General features: G+C 33.4%; 4 protein-coding genes across 6 annotated transcripts; 1 reads left to right on the top strand and 3 right to left on the bottom strand.

Moving 5' to 3' along the window:
• Positions 1-898: 898 nt before the first annotated feature.
• Positions 899-4,546, bottom strand: LOC105831714 (F-box/LRR-repeat protein 4). Its single transcript, XM_012672061.3, has 8 exons — positions 4,309-4,546; positions 3,968-4,208; positions 3,376-3,469; positions 2,823-3,279; positions 2,532-2,730; positions 2,092-2,443; positions 1,671-1,998; positions 899-1,414 (listed from the first exon to the last, which is right to left on the bottom strand). The coding sequence occupies exons 2-8, from the start codon at positions 4,202-4,204 to the stop codon at positions 1,069-1,071; spliced, it is 2,013 nt and encodes a 670-aa protein (XP_012527515.2). The 5' UTR covers positions 4,205-4,208; positions 4,309-4,546; the 3' UTR covers positions 899-1,068.
• A 207-nt stretch (positions 4,547-4,753) lies between these two features.
• Positions 4,754-7,641, top strand: LOC105831715 (elongin-B). The gene is made up of 4 exons (XM_036287203.1): positions 4,754-4,911; positions 4,994-5,087; positions 5,427-5,704; positions 7,445-7,641. Exons 1-3 carry the CDS (start codon positions 4,909-4,911, stop codon positions 5,681-5,683), a joined length of 354 nt encoding a protein of 117 aa, XP_036143096.1. The 5' UTR covers positions 4,754-4,908; the 3' UTR covers positions 5,684-5,704; positions 7,445-7,641.
• LOC105832905 (esterase OVCA2) lies at positions 6,345-8,369 on the bottom strand. 2 transcript variants are annotated; one of them, XM_028192386.2, is made up of 6 exons: positions 8,133-8,369; positions 7,971-8,061; positions 7,719-7,884; positions 7,427-7,621; positions 7,213-7,353; positions 6,345-7,086 (listed from the first exon to the last, which is right to left on the bottom strand). In XM_028192386.2, the coding sequence occupies exons 1-6, from the start codon at positions 8,156-8,158 to the stop codon at positions 6,944-6,946; spliced, it is 762 nt and encodes a 253-aa protein (XP_028048187.2). In that variant the 5' UTR covers positions 8,159-8,369; the 3' UTR covers positions 6,345-6,943. The 2 variants fall into 2 exon arrangements, with proteins under 2 accessions (XP_028048187.2, XP_012529683.2); XM_012674229.3 differs by having other exon boundaries at positions 7,971-8,369.
• A 209-nt stretch (positions 8,370-8,578) lies between these two features.
• On the bottom strand, positions 8,579-9,998 carry LOC105832904 (cysteine and histidine-rich domain-containing protein). 2 transcript variants are annotated; one of them, XM_012674227.3, is made up of 4 exons: positions 9,857-9,998; positions 9,186-9,748; positions 8,913-9,101; positions 8,579-8,823 (listed from the first exon to the last, which is right to left on the bottom strand). In XM_012674227.3, exons 1-4 carry the CDS (start codon positions 9,933-9,935, stop codon positions 8,632-8,634), a joined length of 1,023 nt encoding a protein of 340 aa, XP_012529681.2. In that variant the 5' UTR covers positions 9,936-9,998; the 3' UTR covers positions 8,579-8,631. The 2 variants fall into 2 exon arrangements, with proteins under 2 accessions (XP_012529681.2, XP_012529682.2); XM_012674228.3 differs by having other exon boundaries at positions 8,657-8,823; positions 8,941-9,101.
• Between the last annotated feature and the right edge of the window lie 346 nt (positions 9,999-10,344).

Genomic DNA, 10,344 nt, shown 5'->3' with positions numbered 1-10,344 from the left:
CGCACACACATGCGCGCGCGCGCGCAATGATCGGTAGCCCTGTCGTTCTCCCTCTAGTTCTCCTAGTCGCCGTCGCCGCCGAGCGCCGTCGAGAGGTCTGTTCGTGAGGTCTTTTCACCTCACTTGTACGGATCAAGCTTTGCTCTTTCTTTCTCCAACAGGCAAAAATAAAAGAGGAAAGATGAATCGTGCATAAAATGGACAGCAGAAAATCAGTTTTGCAATCGTAGCTAGTTTATACGTTTAAATCTGGCAAAAATTAAGGGCAAAAGTTATTTATATTAAACAATTATGTAAAATTTCAAAGCTCTGTTCCTTTATATCTGCTGAAACAACCAATGCCACTGTTCTGTCCAGATCTTTTGTCCAATTCTACGATTGGTTCTACCAATAATAAATATTTATAATACAATAAAAAATTAATGTTACATAAATACACAGTTCTTACTAGATTTTTGTATTTTCCTCTTAAAAATTCTTCTAAACTTTTTATCCTCTCAAGAAATCTTCCGTTTAAATTCACAAAATTAAAGAAATAATGCAAAATAATATTTCGCAACATATATATAGTAATTTTAATGACGACATACGAATACTTACAAAATATATGAAAATGTGTTACAATTTATTTTCTTTGACAATAGGTAAACGGAATATCATTGAGACTACATTTTTTTCCTCAATTCATTTGTTTTATCAGTCAGATAAAATTTAATTTAATCATCCCACAAACAAAGGGACAATCATTCAATTTTATTTAGTTCGATTGAGCGATCAATATTTTTTTATCATCATTGAAACATAAACGTGAAACATATATTTTGATTACATTTCATCAAATATCAAAGTAAACAAAATTTTAAATTATCTTAAATATAAATTTTTATTTTTCAATTTGGTACAATTTTTAACATTACTTTTACAGAAAAAAATAGATTTGAATTTTAATTATGCAATTAAAACAAATCTATTTTATTCTTTTAACAGGTACACTGAAAAGAATAAAACCGATTTTATTCGTACTTCAGTAGCACACTTACTGAAAAGGTAACTTTCTAAAGATACCTTTTATATAAAATCATATAACAAATTTTCTATGTACGAGTTTCCTCTTTTGATGGCCACATGCGTATATTTTTGCTGCCACCACTGAATCATGTAATCGGAAATATTGTCACAGAAACTGAGATCAATCATCTCCAGTTTAGGACAATTCGTAAAAAATGCACAACATATATCACTTGTCAGAGATAGTGTGCCTAACAAGTCTAACTGTTTTAAATTTTTGCACAGCGTCAGTGCTCTCAAATCACGTTCAGTGAGGCCTTTAAAAGAGACCAAACAGACTTTTTCCAAATGTTGACAGGAGGAAAGCAATCTACGAAAACTGTCACCATGACCAGTTGTACTGCCACTGCAAACAAGAGTTACATTATTATTACAGCTTTTCAGTTATTATAGAAAAACAATGTAACTATTGCGATAGAAAGAGAAATAAACATACACATTTTTATAAATAGCAATATGTATTTTAAAGCAAACTAGAATGCTTCATTTGAGAACAAAAGATAATATTAGCGAGTATCAGATTTTGTAACAGATTTTAAACTTATTACATGTGTGTAAAGCACAACAGAACAATATATATTTAAAAAAAAACTGTAACGTACCACCAACCAAAATCCACTTCCCGTAGATTCTTACATTCCGCAAGAGCGTCAATACCTTGCGATGTAAGAGTATGTGTCTTCCATAAATCAATACTTTCCAAATCTGGACACGAATTTCTTAACTCCATTGCAACTTCGTCTACATTTAGATTATTGTCAGTACTTCCTATATACAAGTGACGCATCCGCCAATTTCTTCGGAGTATTTTACAAAGAGTTTGAGTTTTTATATGTGTCCTGTAAAGATCCAAATGTTCCAGAAACTCAAAATTTTCAAGATATGAAAATCCCTTGTCCTTAATCAAGTCACAATTGCGTAGACCTAATTCTAAAAAATATATATATTTATTTAAGTCATATATAATTTATCTGTTATTACAAAAAACACACACATACATGTGTATATTATATATATGCTTACCTTTCAAATTCTTACATATTCTCGAAATCTTAAGCATGATGGAATCATCGATACATGAGCAACAATTTAAGCGTAAGTGTGTCAAGAGGCTGCCGCAAGCATCAAGAAACATTTCGAGATCCAGAACAGAAAATCTGTCACACCATGATAGATCTAATTGTTGCAAATATGTACATCTTGATGACAAATAATACAATGCTCTTGTATCGATAATATACCAATATGGTTTTAAGTTCAGTCGTGTGTAAAGGAGAGGGTCTTGTGCTAAATTATTAAAACGTTTATTCACTCTGCTCACATGGCATAATGATATCAAATCTAAGTTTTTAAATATTTTTACTATTATTTCATCCTGCAAAGATAAAACATAAAATTTGAATGAATAATTTTATATTATTACAATAAATATTATAAGAAATAGACTTCTTGATATACTTTACAGGAAACATAGAAAAACTGCAACGTGATGATTTCTTGAATTCGTTTGAGGAGAGTTTAATATCTTCCATGAATTTCAAAAGTTCTTCTGATAAAAAGTGCTGCATACTACTAGATCCTTCTTTAAGAGGTGGTACATAATAATAAAATGATCCTAACCGAGAAATTAGCTTACTCTCATGAAAATTTGCTACTACATCGCTACAATCAACACAAATTTACTTTCATTATTAAAACTAACAGAATAAAAAAAGGAGATATAATATTACTTAATGTTTTAACAATACTAATACCTTTTATACATAATGCAATGTTCATTCAATGTTTCAATAAGCTGGACTATATCCTTGTTTGCAAGTATATAATTGGGTGTTAAATTATGAATGTCTTCATTGCAAGGACACTCGCAGTTAAAGCTTTTTAAGAGATTAGTTAAATTCCGTTCGTAGGATTGATTTTTAGGAAGGATCAGTTCCGAAGTACCAACAAGCATCACAGCGTCCAACGCGGTGTAATAATCCAATAAACTGTGGTTGAACTCTAGCCTAAGTACCTTAGTTTTAAAATCACATCGCTGTAAAGGCGGCGAAAACATTCGTGATTTTGGAGAAATAATCTGAGGTGGTCCATTCCACAACAGGAACCATCGATTCTTAGGATCTTGAGCCCAAATTCGAATTACGCTACCAGGATTATATACTTCGTATATGGAGATTCTGATTGGATATACCGCTTCATGATACTCGATGGCTTCAAAATAAAAAATAGAATTGTATAATCTTTCCCCTCAACAGAAGCATATCTTTTTTAATAGTCTCTTATTTATCATTATAATTTAGTACATACTAATATAATCTTGGCTCACAACATCCATATTATTCTGTGGCGTATAATCAATTGATCTCGAGGGTGCCTTGTCCCACCATAGCCCATAAGTTCTCTATATTAAAAAGCAAGCCAGAAAAATTTTATAATATTAAGATTGACAATATAGCTTAATTTTAATCTGGAGAATTCTTACAACTAAAAAAAATTAAATTAGGTTTAAAAGTAAAAGTTAGACTACATTAGTGCAAATTGGCCCAAATTAAATTGCTATTAGAGTGATGTATAGCTTTGTGTAAAAGTGATCAATGTACAGTTTGGAAACTATGTCAATCTTCACATTATCTATATTTCTCAGTTATAAGAAAGAATTATTAAAGAGATTAAACGCATAAAGAGATACAAGAGAATGGAAGCAATCTGTCTTAGAAACCAGAGTTTTGACATTTTGGAAAAGTTACAATTTGCTTTTTACAAAACAATAATAGATAATAGCTGCGTTCCAATATTTACTGTTAGTACTAAAAATCTACAGTATATGTGACGTAAACTATAGATTTTCAATACTGGCAGTAAATATCGGAACGCAGCCAATGTCAGAAAATATACATACCATGGCAAATACCTGCACAAAATCTCCATAATTCGGAAATATGCTAGGCTGTCCAATTATGTTGAAAGCAGCATAAGATATGCTGCCGTTACCACCATACTGAGAACTAAAACTGTGAACCTTCTTAACAAACTGTGTGATAAAGTAAACATGACTATTGCTTATAGGTACTCTTCTGACTTTGGAATGTTGATCATTGTCACAATATATAGAAAAAGGATAAGTAAGGAATTTCATGCCCCTGAAAAAGAGGAAGAAATATATGGTAAATAATATGTGTGCTTTTTAAATATATAAATGCTGCATTTAATAACAAATAGTGATTATATTGTAAATTATACCTAGATTTAAGTAACTATTCCTTTTCCACTGAAATACCGTTTCATTAGAAGAAAAGGTTTGTCAACAGATTTCTGCTGTACAAAACTAATATCAAATACGTGTAACAACATAAAACAAGCACAATCAGTATCACTCACGAAAAAATACGTGGTCGTAAAGATCTTACTACACAACTCTCGCTTCTGACAGAATCCATTGAGCTGAATGACATTCCGTCACTCCATGAAGCGAGCCATAGAAGAGTGAAAGGGATTCGCTAATTTGTCACTCACTGGATAAAGAGAGAGAAAGTATTGACCAATAGCATTTATACAATTCGATTTAACGTATAGGAAAAAGTGTTTTACGGCCCCATTTCTATATTTTGTGCAATCACAAGTCTGCCTGGTAGTTGTGCATGCGCATGCGTCGTAGAGTTTTCCCACGCTCTGGAACTCCGGAGTTTACTTGCACGCGGCCTGGTGGGTCCTATGCACCCAGAGGTCTGCTGGTAAACACAAAGATTTTTAAGGCACAACACGGCCTCCGTATCTCAGCGGCAATATATTGACTTTATCACATTACATTGTAATATTAGGTGTACATAAATTAGGTTCACAATGGTAAGAGGTTTAATGCTACGTCCTAATAATATTCGGGTCGACTTAACCTTTAACAATCTTTCACGATCTTTCCTCGTTCCAGGACGTTTTTTTAATGATCAGGCGAAAAAAGTCGACGATATTTACTGACGCGAAGGACGATACCACGGTGCTCGAGCTGAAGAAAATGATCGAAGGTGAGGCGCGAGTGTAAGTCGCGAACGCGGAGTGTTGTGACAGCCAAGCTTTTCCTTGGCATGTTGCATGGCGATTCATAATTGGACGATTATTAATGGGGCGATTTACCTACTAGTTTATTGAACGCGAACATTAGCTCACAGACCTAAAAATCAATGTAGTACATATAAAATAAACTGTTAAAAGAGAAATAATTTTATATATTTAATCGTCGATGTCAAATATATATATACAATAATATAGATCTGAATTTAGTTTTAAATATTAATTAAAATTTTTATAATAAAATCTTTATTTGTAATATAATTACAATGCATGCTTTTTTCTCTCTTTTGTAGGTATACTGAAAATACCACCAGCGAATCAACAGCTATTTAACAAGGATAATGTCCTAATGTCAGACAACAAGACTTTACAGGATTATGGACTGACATCAGCGACCGCGAAAGCTCAATGTCCTGCATTAGTTGGTTTAGCCATACGTCAACCTGATGGCCAGTTTGAACCACTCGAGATGACACCGTTCTCGCTACCACCTGATCTCCCCGATGTTATGAAGTCCCAGGAAAATAACGGCCAGGAACAATCTCCTTGAAACGACATAGATGATATTGCGGTCAGTCGACGATGAAGTTTTGTGTTCTGCGCAATTTAGTAATTGTCAGGGCAGCTCTGGATGATAAAAAGAGGACTTAAAGAAAATCATTACGTACTACGTATGTGAATATTATAACAAAAGCCGTACGAATTTATTAGATACATGCAACTTTATACAAATTATTCAGAGCTGCAAAAATTTTTCAATATTCAATTTAATGAGGATGCTATATATATATATATATATATATATATATATATATATATATATATATGTATGTATGTGTGTGTGGTCATGGGATCTTCAGTCTCTTCTCTTATAAGGACATGTGATGAGTACTAATTTGTACTTGATTATTAGACTGAAAGTGATAATAAAAGTAAAAAAAATTCTGCTCACTATTTGTGCATCAAACCAAATTTATATAGCTGTAAAAATGATTAACAATAAGTGTTTTGTTGGTCAAAATGCAGAATATAAATACCTCAGCTTACATTTAAGTTACAGGTATATAGCTTAATTATTTTAAAGTACTCTTTCTTTTAATGTCTTCAAATTGGATATCTCGTCCATCTGCGCTTCATGTTATTTCTGCTTACTCTATGTACATTCTTGGTCACATAGGAAAATCAGTTTGGATGGCAGTGTTTGTAAAATATTTTCTAATTTAAAATTATGTCTCTAATGTTGATATCTAAATCGCAAGTTTGATAGTCACGTATTGGCATACAAAGCAGATCGGATCTGATCAGATGAGCTGATACACAATACGCAATCGAAAATGTAAAATATAATGCTCTAATTAATGATCTTTAGTTCTATAATATTGTATCCTATTAATTATTGTCTAACTTATAACAGTTTTATAACTAATGGCAAACACCATTAACTGTACGTTATATTAAGACTTGTAACAACCAACACACAAGTAATGTCATGCTATGTGATAGCGAATAAAAAATATATTGTACATGATCACGTGTTACATTATTTAATATTTAAAAAAATTCTTCAACAACTGTTTATATTATTATTCGTGTACACATTAAATTGTTTTCAATAGAATTGCATGCACACTAGATAAGTGGAATAAAGTTCAGTAATAAAACGAGATCATTGGGCGCATTCAGCAGACTCAGCAGCTAAGTAGCAATCAAACATTGGTTCTGACTTATAGAACAAACAAATCAACAGCATTATTCAATGGAAAATCTAGTAATGTTGCTCAACTGTTAAGTCTGCTGAATGTAGCCATTGTTAGCTACTTAAGTTATTATATTTGCTAAGCATTTCCATTACAAAATCCCTATAAATGTCTTTTTTACTCGGTACATAGTGACCACCTTCATGCTGTAACTCTTTCTTATTTGAGAAGAGACAACTGATCTGCTCTGCCATTACTACAACAAATATAACAGTTGCATTAGCATTATATACGATTCGTTATTCAATACTACTAATTACATTTGATAATAATATTCAACTTATTGTCAAATCAATAATATTAGATTATTCACATCATATACCTGTCGGAATAACTTGATCATTCTCTCCATAAATATGCAAAGAAGGTATATTAATCTCTTCATCATAATACTTTGCATGAGGTGCACACAATGACTTGAATCCAGATATCATGATAGCAAAATCAAATTCTATTTGAACCACTGCAAAAAGATAGCAATTATATATATATATATATATATATTTTGTGTATTTATATGTATTTTATTAACTTACTTTTCCTTTCCTTCATAGCACATAATATAAAGACGAAAGCAGCTCCCTGTGAAAAACCCAGTATGCCATTGAAAGGACCCTGCTCTAGGAAGACCTTCTCGATCATGGCTACACTATCATCGAATCCCACACACAAGTCACTAGGTACTGTGGCTTTAAACACATGATCCTCTGTGTTAAACCACCATCCATATCCTATATTCAATATACAAAGCAATATCGTTAACACTCGTTAAATATGATTCAATCGTTATGTGAAATAACAAAACTGATTATTACTGATATTTCACACCATTTTCATCCGTATCCTCTCGTCGACCGGTCCCAGTCTGGGGTGGGATCTTGTGTGGCGCCCTTACAAATGTGAAATCCATTTCTTTTTTAAATCCTTTTCTCAACGAACCTAATTTAGCGCTGAAAATCACATCTGATTGCATATATCCGTGAAGCGCTAGTATCTAAAATAAGAGAAATATTTCTACAATTCGTACGTGCATTAATTTATTGATATATTTTCATGGCATGCATTAAAATAAACATTTACTCTCAATTTCGATTTGGTGGCCATCCTTCGGATTTTAAGGTAAACTGAGGTAAGCATAAGCAGTCGACTGGTCAACCGCGTGACGCGCGCCCTCATGTCAAAGAGGTTAATGTTACACATGCTAAACATACACATTAGAACCCCCATATTTTGGATACTTACATATTCTGAACAAGCTCGGTCTCCATAAACTAAATATTTTTACTGCTTATTTTCAAAAATCAATTTTAGAATACAGAAGTAATTAATAATTTAGAATTTGTTATGTACACATTTAGCATCACAATTTACATAAATAAACGTTTTATAGGCGAAAAATAGAATCTATAATAATGTTAATTTAAATTATTTATTAATACTAATTTCTTTTCGTTAAAAAAAAGAAGCTAAAAAAATTAAATGTTATAATATACCATATTTTACCATATGTATACCTACATATTTTATGTATGCACAGCTCAAACTTATTCGATTTAAAACAAAAAGAATCTAGTCGTATTATATTATACATTATAGTCATGGCAGGATTATTGCGAAAATAATCAACAGCTAATTTCTTATAAAAATCTCTTTTAAACTTAAACGAACTATAAAAACAAGACCAATTATTAGTTTCATCAATTTAATTGTGCATTCCTCAACAATTAAAAATTAGTAGTATTTAAAGGTCATTGAGATCCACAGCTTCGATTTGCGAATTGAGATTTGTAACTTTTTCACTACTTTCAAAACTTTTTAGTTTGGTTTCTCTGGAAATGTCCAACTTCGACCAGGAGCAAGGTTCAGCCTTCCTTAATTTAATTTCTACCTTAGTTGGCAACATTTGTACACTACTTCGCTCAACATCAACAACCTGAAAGGCAAAGATAAACGTACACACACCACTTAATTTCGCTACTCACATACTCAAAACTAGAAAACTAAAATTAAATCAATACATACTTCTTTCAATTCTATATCAAGATTATACCTCGAATTTTCTTCTATAAAGAATAAATCTACAGTCAGATGGATGGGATTTAGTTTTACGGTAGACTGACTGGGCAGGTATTTTTTTGCGAATATAGAAACGACTACATATGAACCAGTTTGATGCCAATCCATCCTACATTGAGCCTTCTTTCCCATATTCTGAAACAAATGGATTTTAAATGTGTCAATACGTGTCATTGTCAAAGGTGAACAAACTTTAAGTTACATATTTAAGTAATATACCTTAGAAAACCATACGTGTCTGCCTTGCGTACACCCTGGTTGTCCCAGAAATGTGGTAAACTCTGTAGTCTTTTTCTGACAACAGGACCAATATTTCATGCCTTCATGAAAGATGGGTACACCAGGGTGATAATTGCAAACCTCTTTGTCAGAGGTGGTCCCCATGTAAGTTTCCTTGCAGGAATTATTCTTGCAAGATTCTCCTATCTGTACCACTTCATCTGTTGGCTTTGTGTTTTCCGAAGCTGTCAGCCCCTTAATTTGCTCTAGTAAAGTGGGAGATATCATTGGCGACAAGGTGAGCTGAGGCGTGTCAAAGGGAGGTCTCTCCAGGGTTCCATTGTTCAGTGGCAATCTCGTAACGACCTGTATCACCTCATCAGCCTTGGATTTGTTGATCAGTTGTTTCTCAGGTTCTACTGGTTTCTCATTCGAGTGTTTCGACCTCGTGCAGCCCTTGATGTTCAAGAACTCGGTGAAGTCCGTGCACTTTTTGTTGCAGCAGGACCAGCCCTTGTACGCGTCGTGAAACACCGGCTGTCCCGGATGGTGGAGGCAGTCGTCTGCGAAAGAACCCGCGTAAATAAGTGCATCATCTTTCTCTCCTTTAACTTAATTTCGGACAAAAATAACAGTGGTCGCAGTGGTTTACGAAAGCGTGCGAAACTTACCGTTCTTATTGTCCCTTCGATCGAACTTTTTTCCGCAGCCACGATGATAGCAGTGCAACAGATCTGTCTCCTGTGACATCTCGAGGATCAGCCGTTTGAGTTATCTTCTGTCTTATCTGAATTTCTAAGGAGAAATCGATAAGTGCAGCGACGTTGCTTATACGTTTTCTCTCTCACAACGTGCGACGTTTCTGTCTCTCCCGACTTTGTTTCTATTAGCTTCTATCACCTTTCGAGCAAATTACTTCGAATCACGATATCGTAGCAGCGAATGATATCGAATTAATTATAATGTTGTGTTCTACGTTACGATCGCGGACAGTAATGATTATTTGAGGAAAATTAAAGAATTATACACAGTAACCTAATCTTATATTTAGTATCGTCTCAAATCTGAGGGTCTCAAGTATTTTGATGCCACTTCGAAACTTGTTGCAGCTTGCAGCATGCTAGACGCACGTGGAGGGGATGGTTAGCAATGGTTAGCA

This window comes from Monomorium pharaonis, chromosome 5 (genome assembly GCF_013373865.1).
Source record: "Monomorium pharaonis isolate MP-MQ-018 chromosome 5, ASM1337386v2, whole genome shotgun sequence".
Taxonomy (NCBI): domain Eukaryota; kingdom Metazoa; phylum Arthropoda; class Insecta; order Hymenoptera; family Formicidae; genus Monomorium; species Monomorium pharaonis.
The sequence above is the reverse complement of the archived record's forward strand: the minus strand, read 5'-3'. Positions and strand labels throughout refer to the sequence as shown.

What these genes read in the sequence shown, in the direction of transcription:
- LOC105832905 (XM_012674229.3), bottom strand. Translation starts at nt 8,117, where the DNA reads ATGGGGGTTCTAATGTGTATGTTTAGCATGTGTAACATTAACCTCTTT. An exon ending in AGAGGATACGGATGAAAATG is followed by an intron (nt 7,622 to 7,718) that starts GTGTGAAATATC and finishes TATTGAATATAG; the next exon opens with GATATGGATGGTGGTTTAAC. An exon ending in TGCTATGAAGGAAAGGAAAA is followed by an intron (nt 7,354 to 7,426) that starts GTAAGTTAATAA and finishes ATCTTTTTGCAG; the next exon opens with TGGTTCAAATAGAATTTGAT.
- LOC105831714 (XM_012672061.3), bottom strand. Translation starts at nt 4,204, where the DNA reads ATGAAATTCCTTACTTATCCTTTTTCTATATATTGTGACAATGATCAA. An exon ending in TGTGAGCCAAGATTATATTA is followed by an intron (nt 3,280 to 3,375) that starts GTATGTACTAAA and finishes TTTATTTTGAAG; the next exon opens with CCATCGAGTATCATGAAGCG. An exon ending in CATTGCATTATGTATAAAAG is followed by an intron (nt 2,731 to 2,822) that starts GTATTAGTATTG and finishes TGTTGATTGTAG; the next exon opens with CGATGTAGTAGCAAATTTTC.
- LOC105831715 (XM_036287203.1), top strand. An exon ending in GCTGAAGAAAATGATCGAAG is followed by an intron (nt 5,088 to 5,426) that starts GTGAGGCGCGAG and finishes TCTCTTTTGTAG; the next exon opens with GTATACTGAAAATACCACCA.
- LOC105832904 (XM_012674227.3), bottom strand. Translation starts at nt 9,935, where the DNA reads ATGTCACAGGAGACAGATCTGTTGCACTGCTATCATCGTGGCTGCGGA. An exon ending in GACACGTATGGTTTTCTAAG is followed by an intron (nt 9,102 to 9,185) that starts GTATATTACTTA and finishes CATTTGTTTCAG; the next exon opens with AATATGGGAAAGAAGGCTCA. An exon ending in TTGATATAGAATTGAAAGAA is followed by an intron (nt 8,824 to 8,912) that starts GTATGTATTGAT and finishes TTTGCCTTTCAG; the next exon opens with GTTGTTGATGTTGAGCGAAG.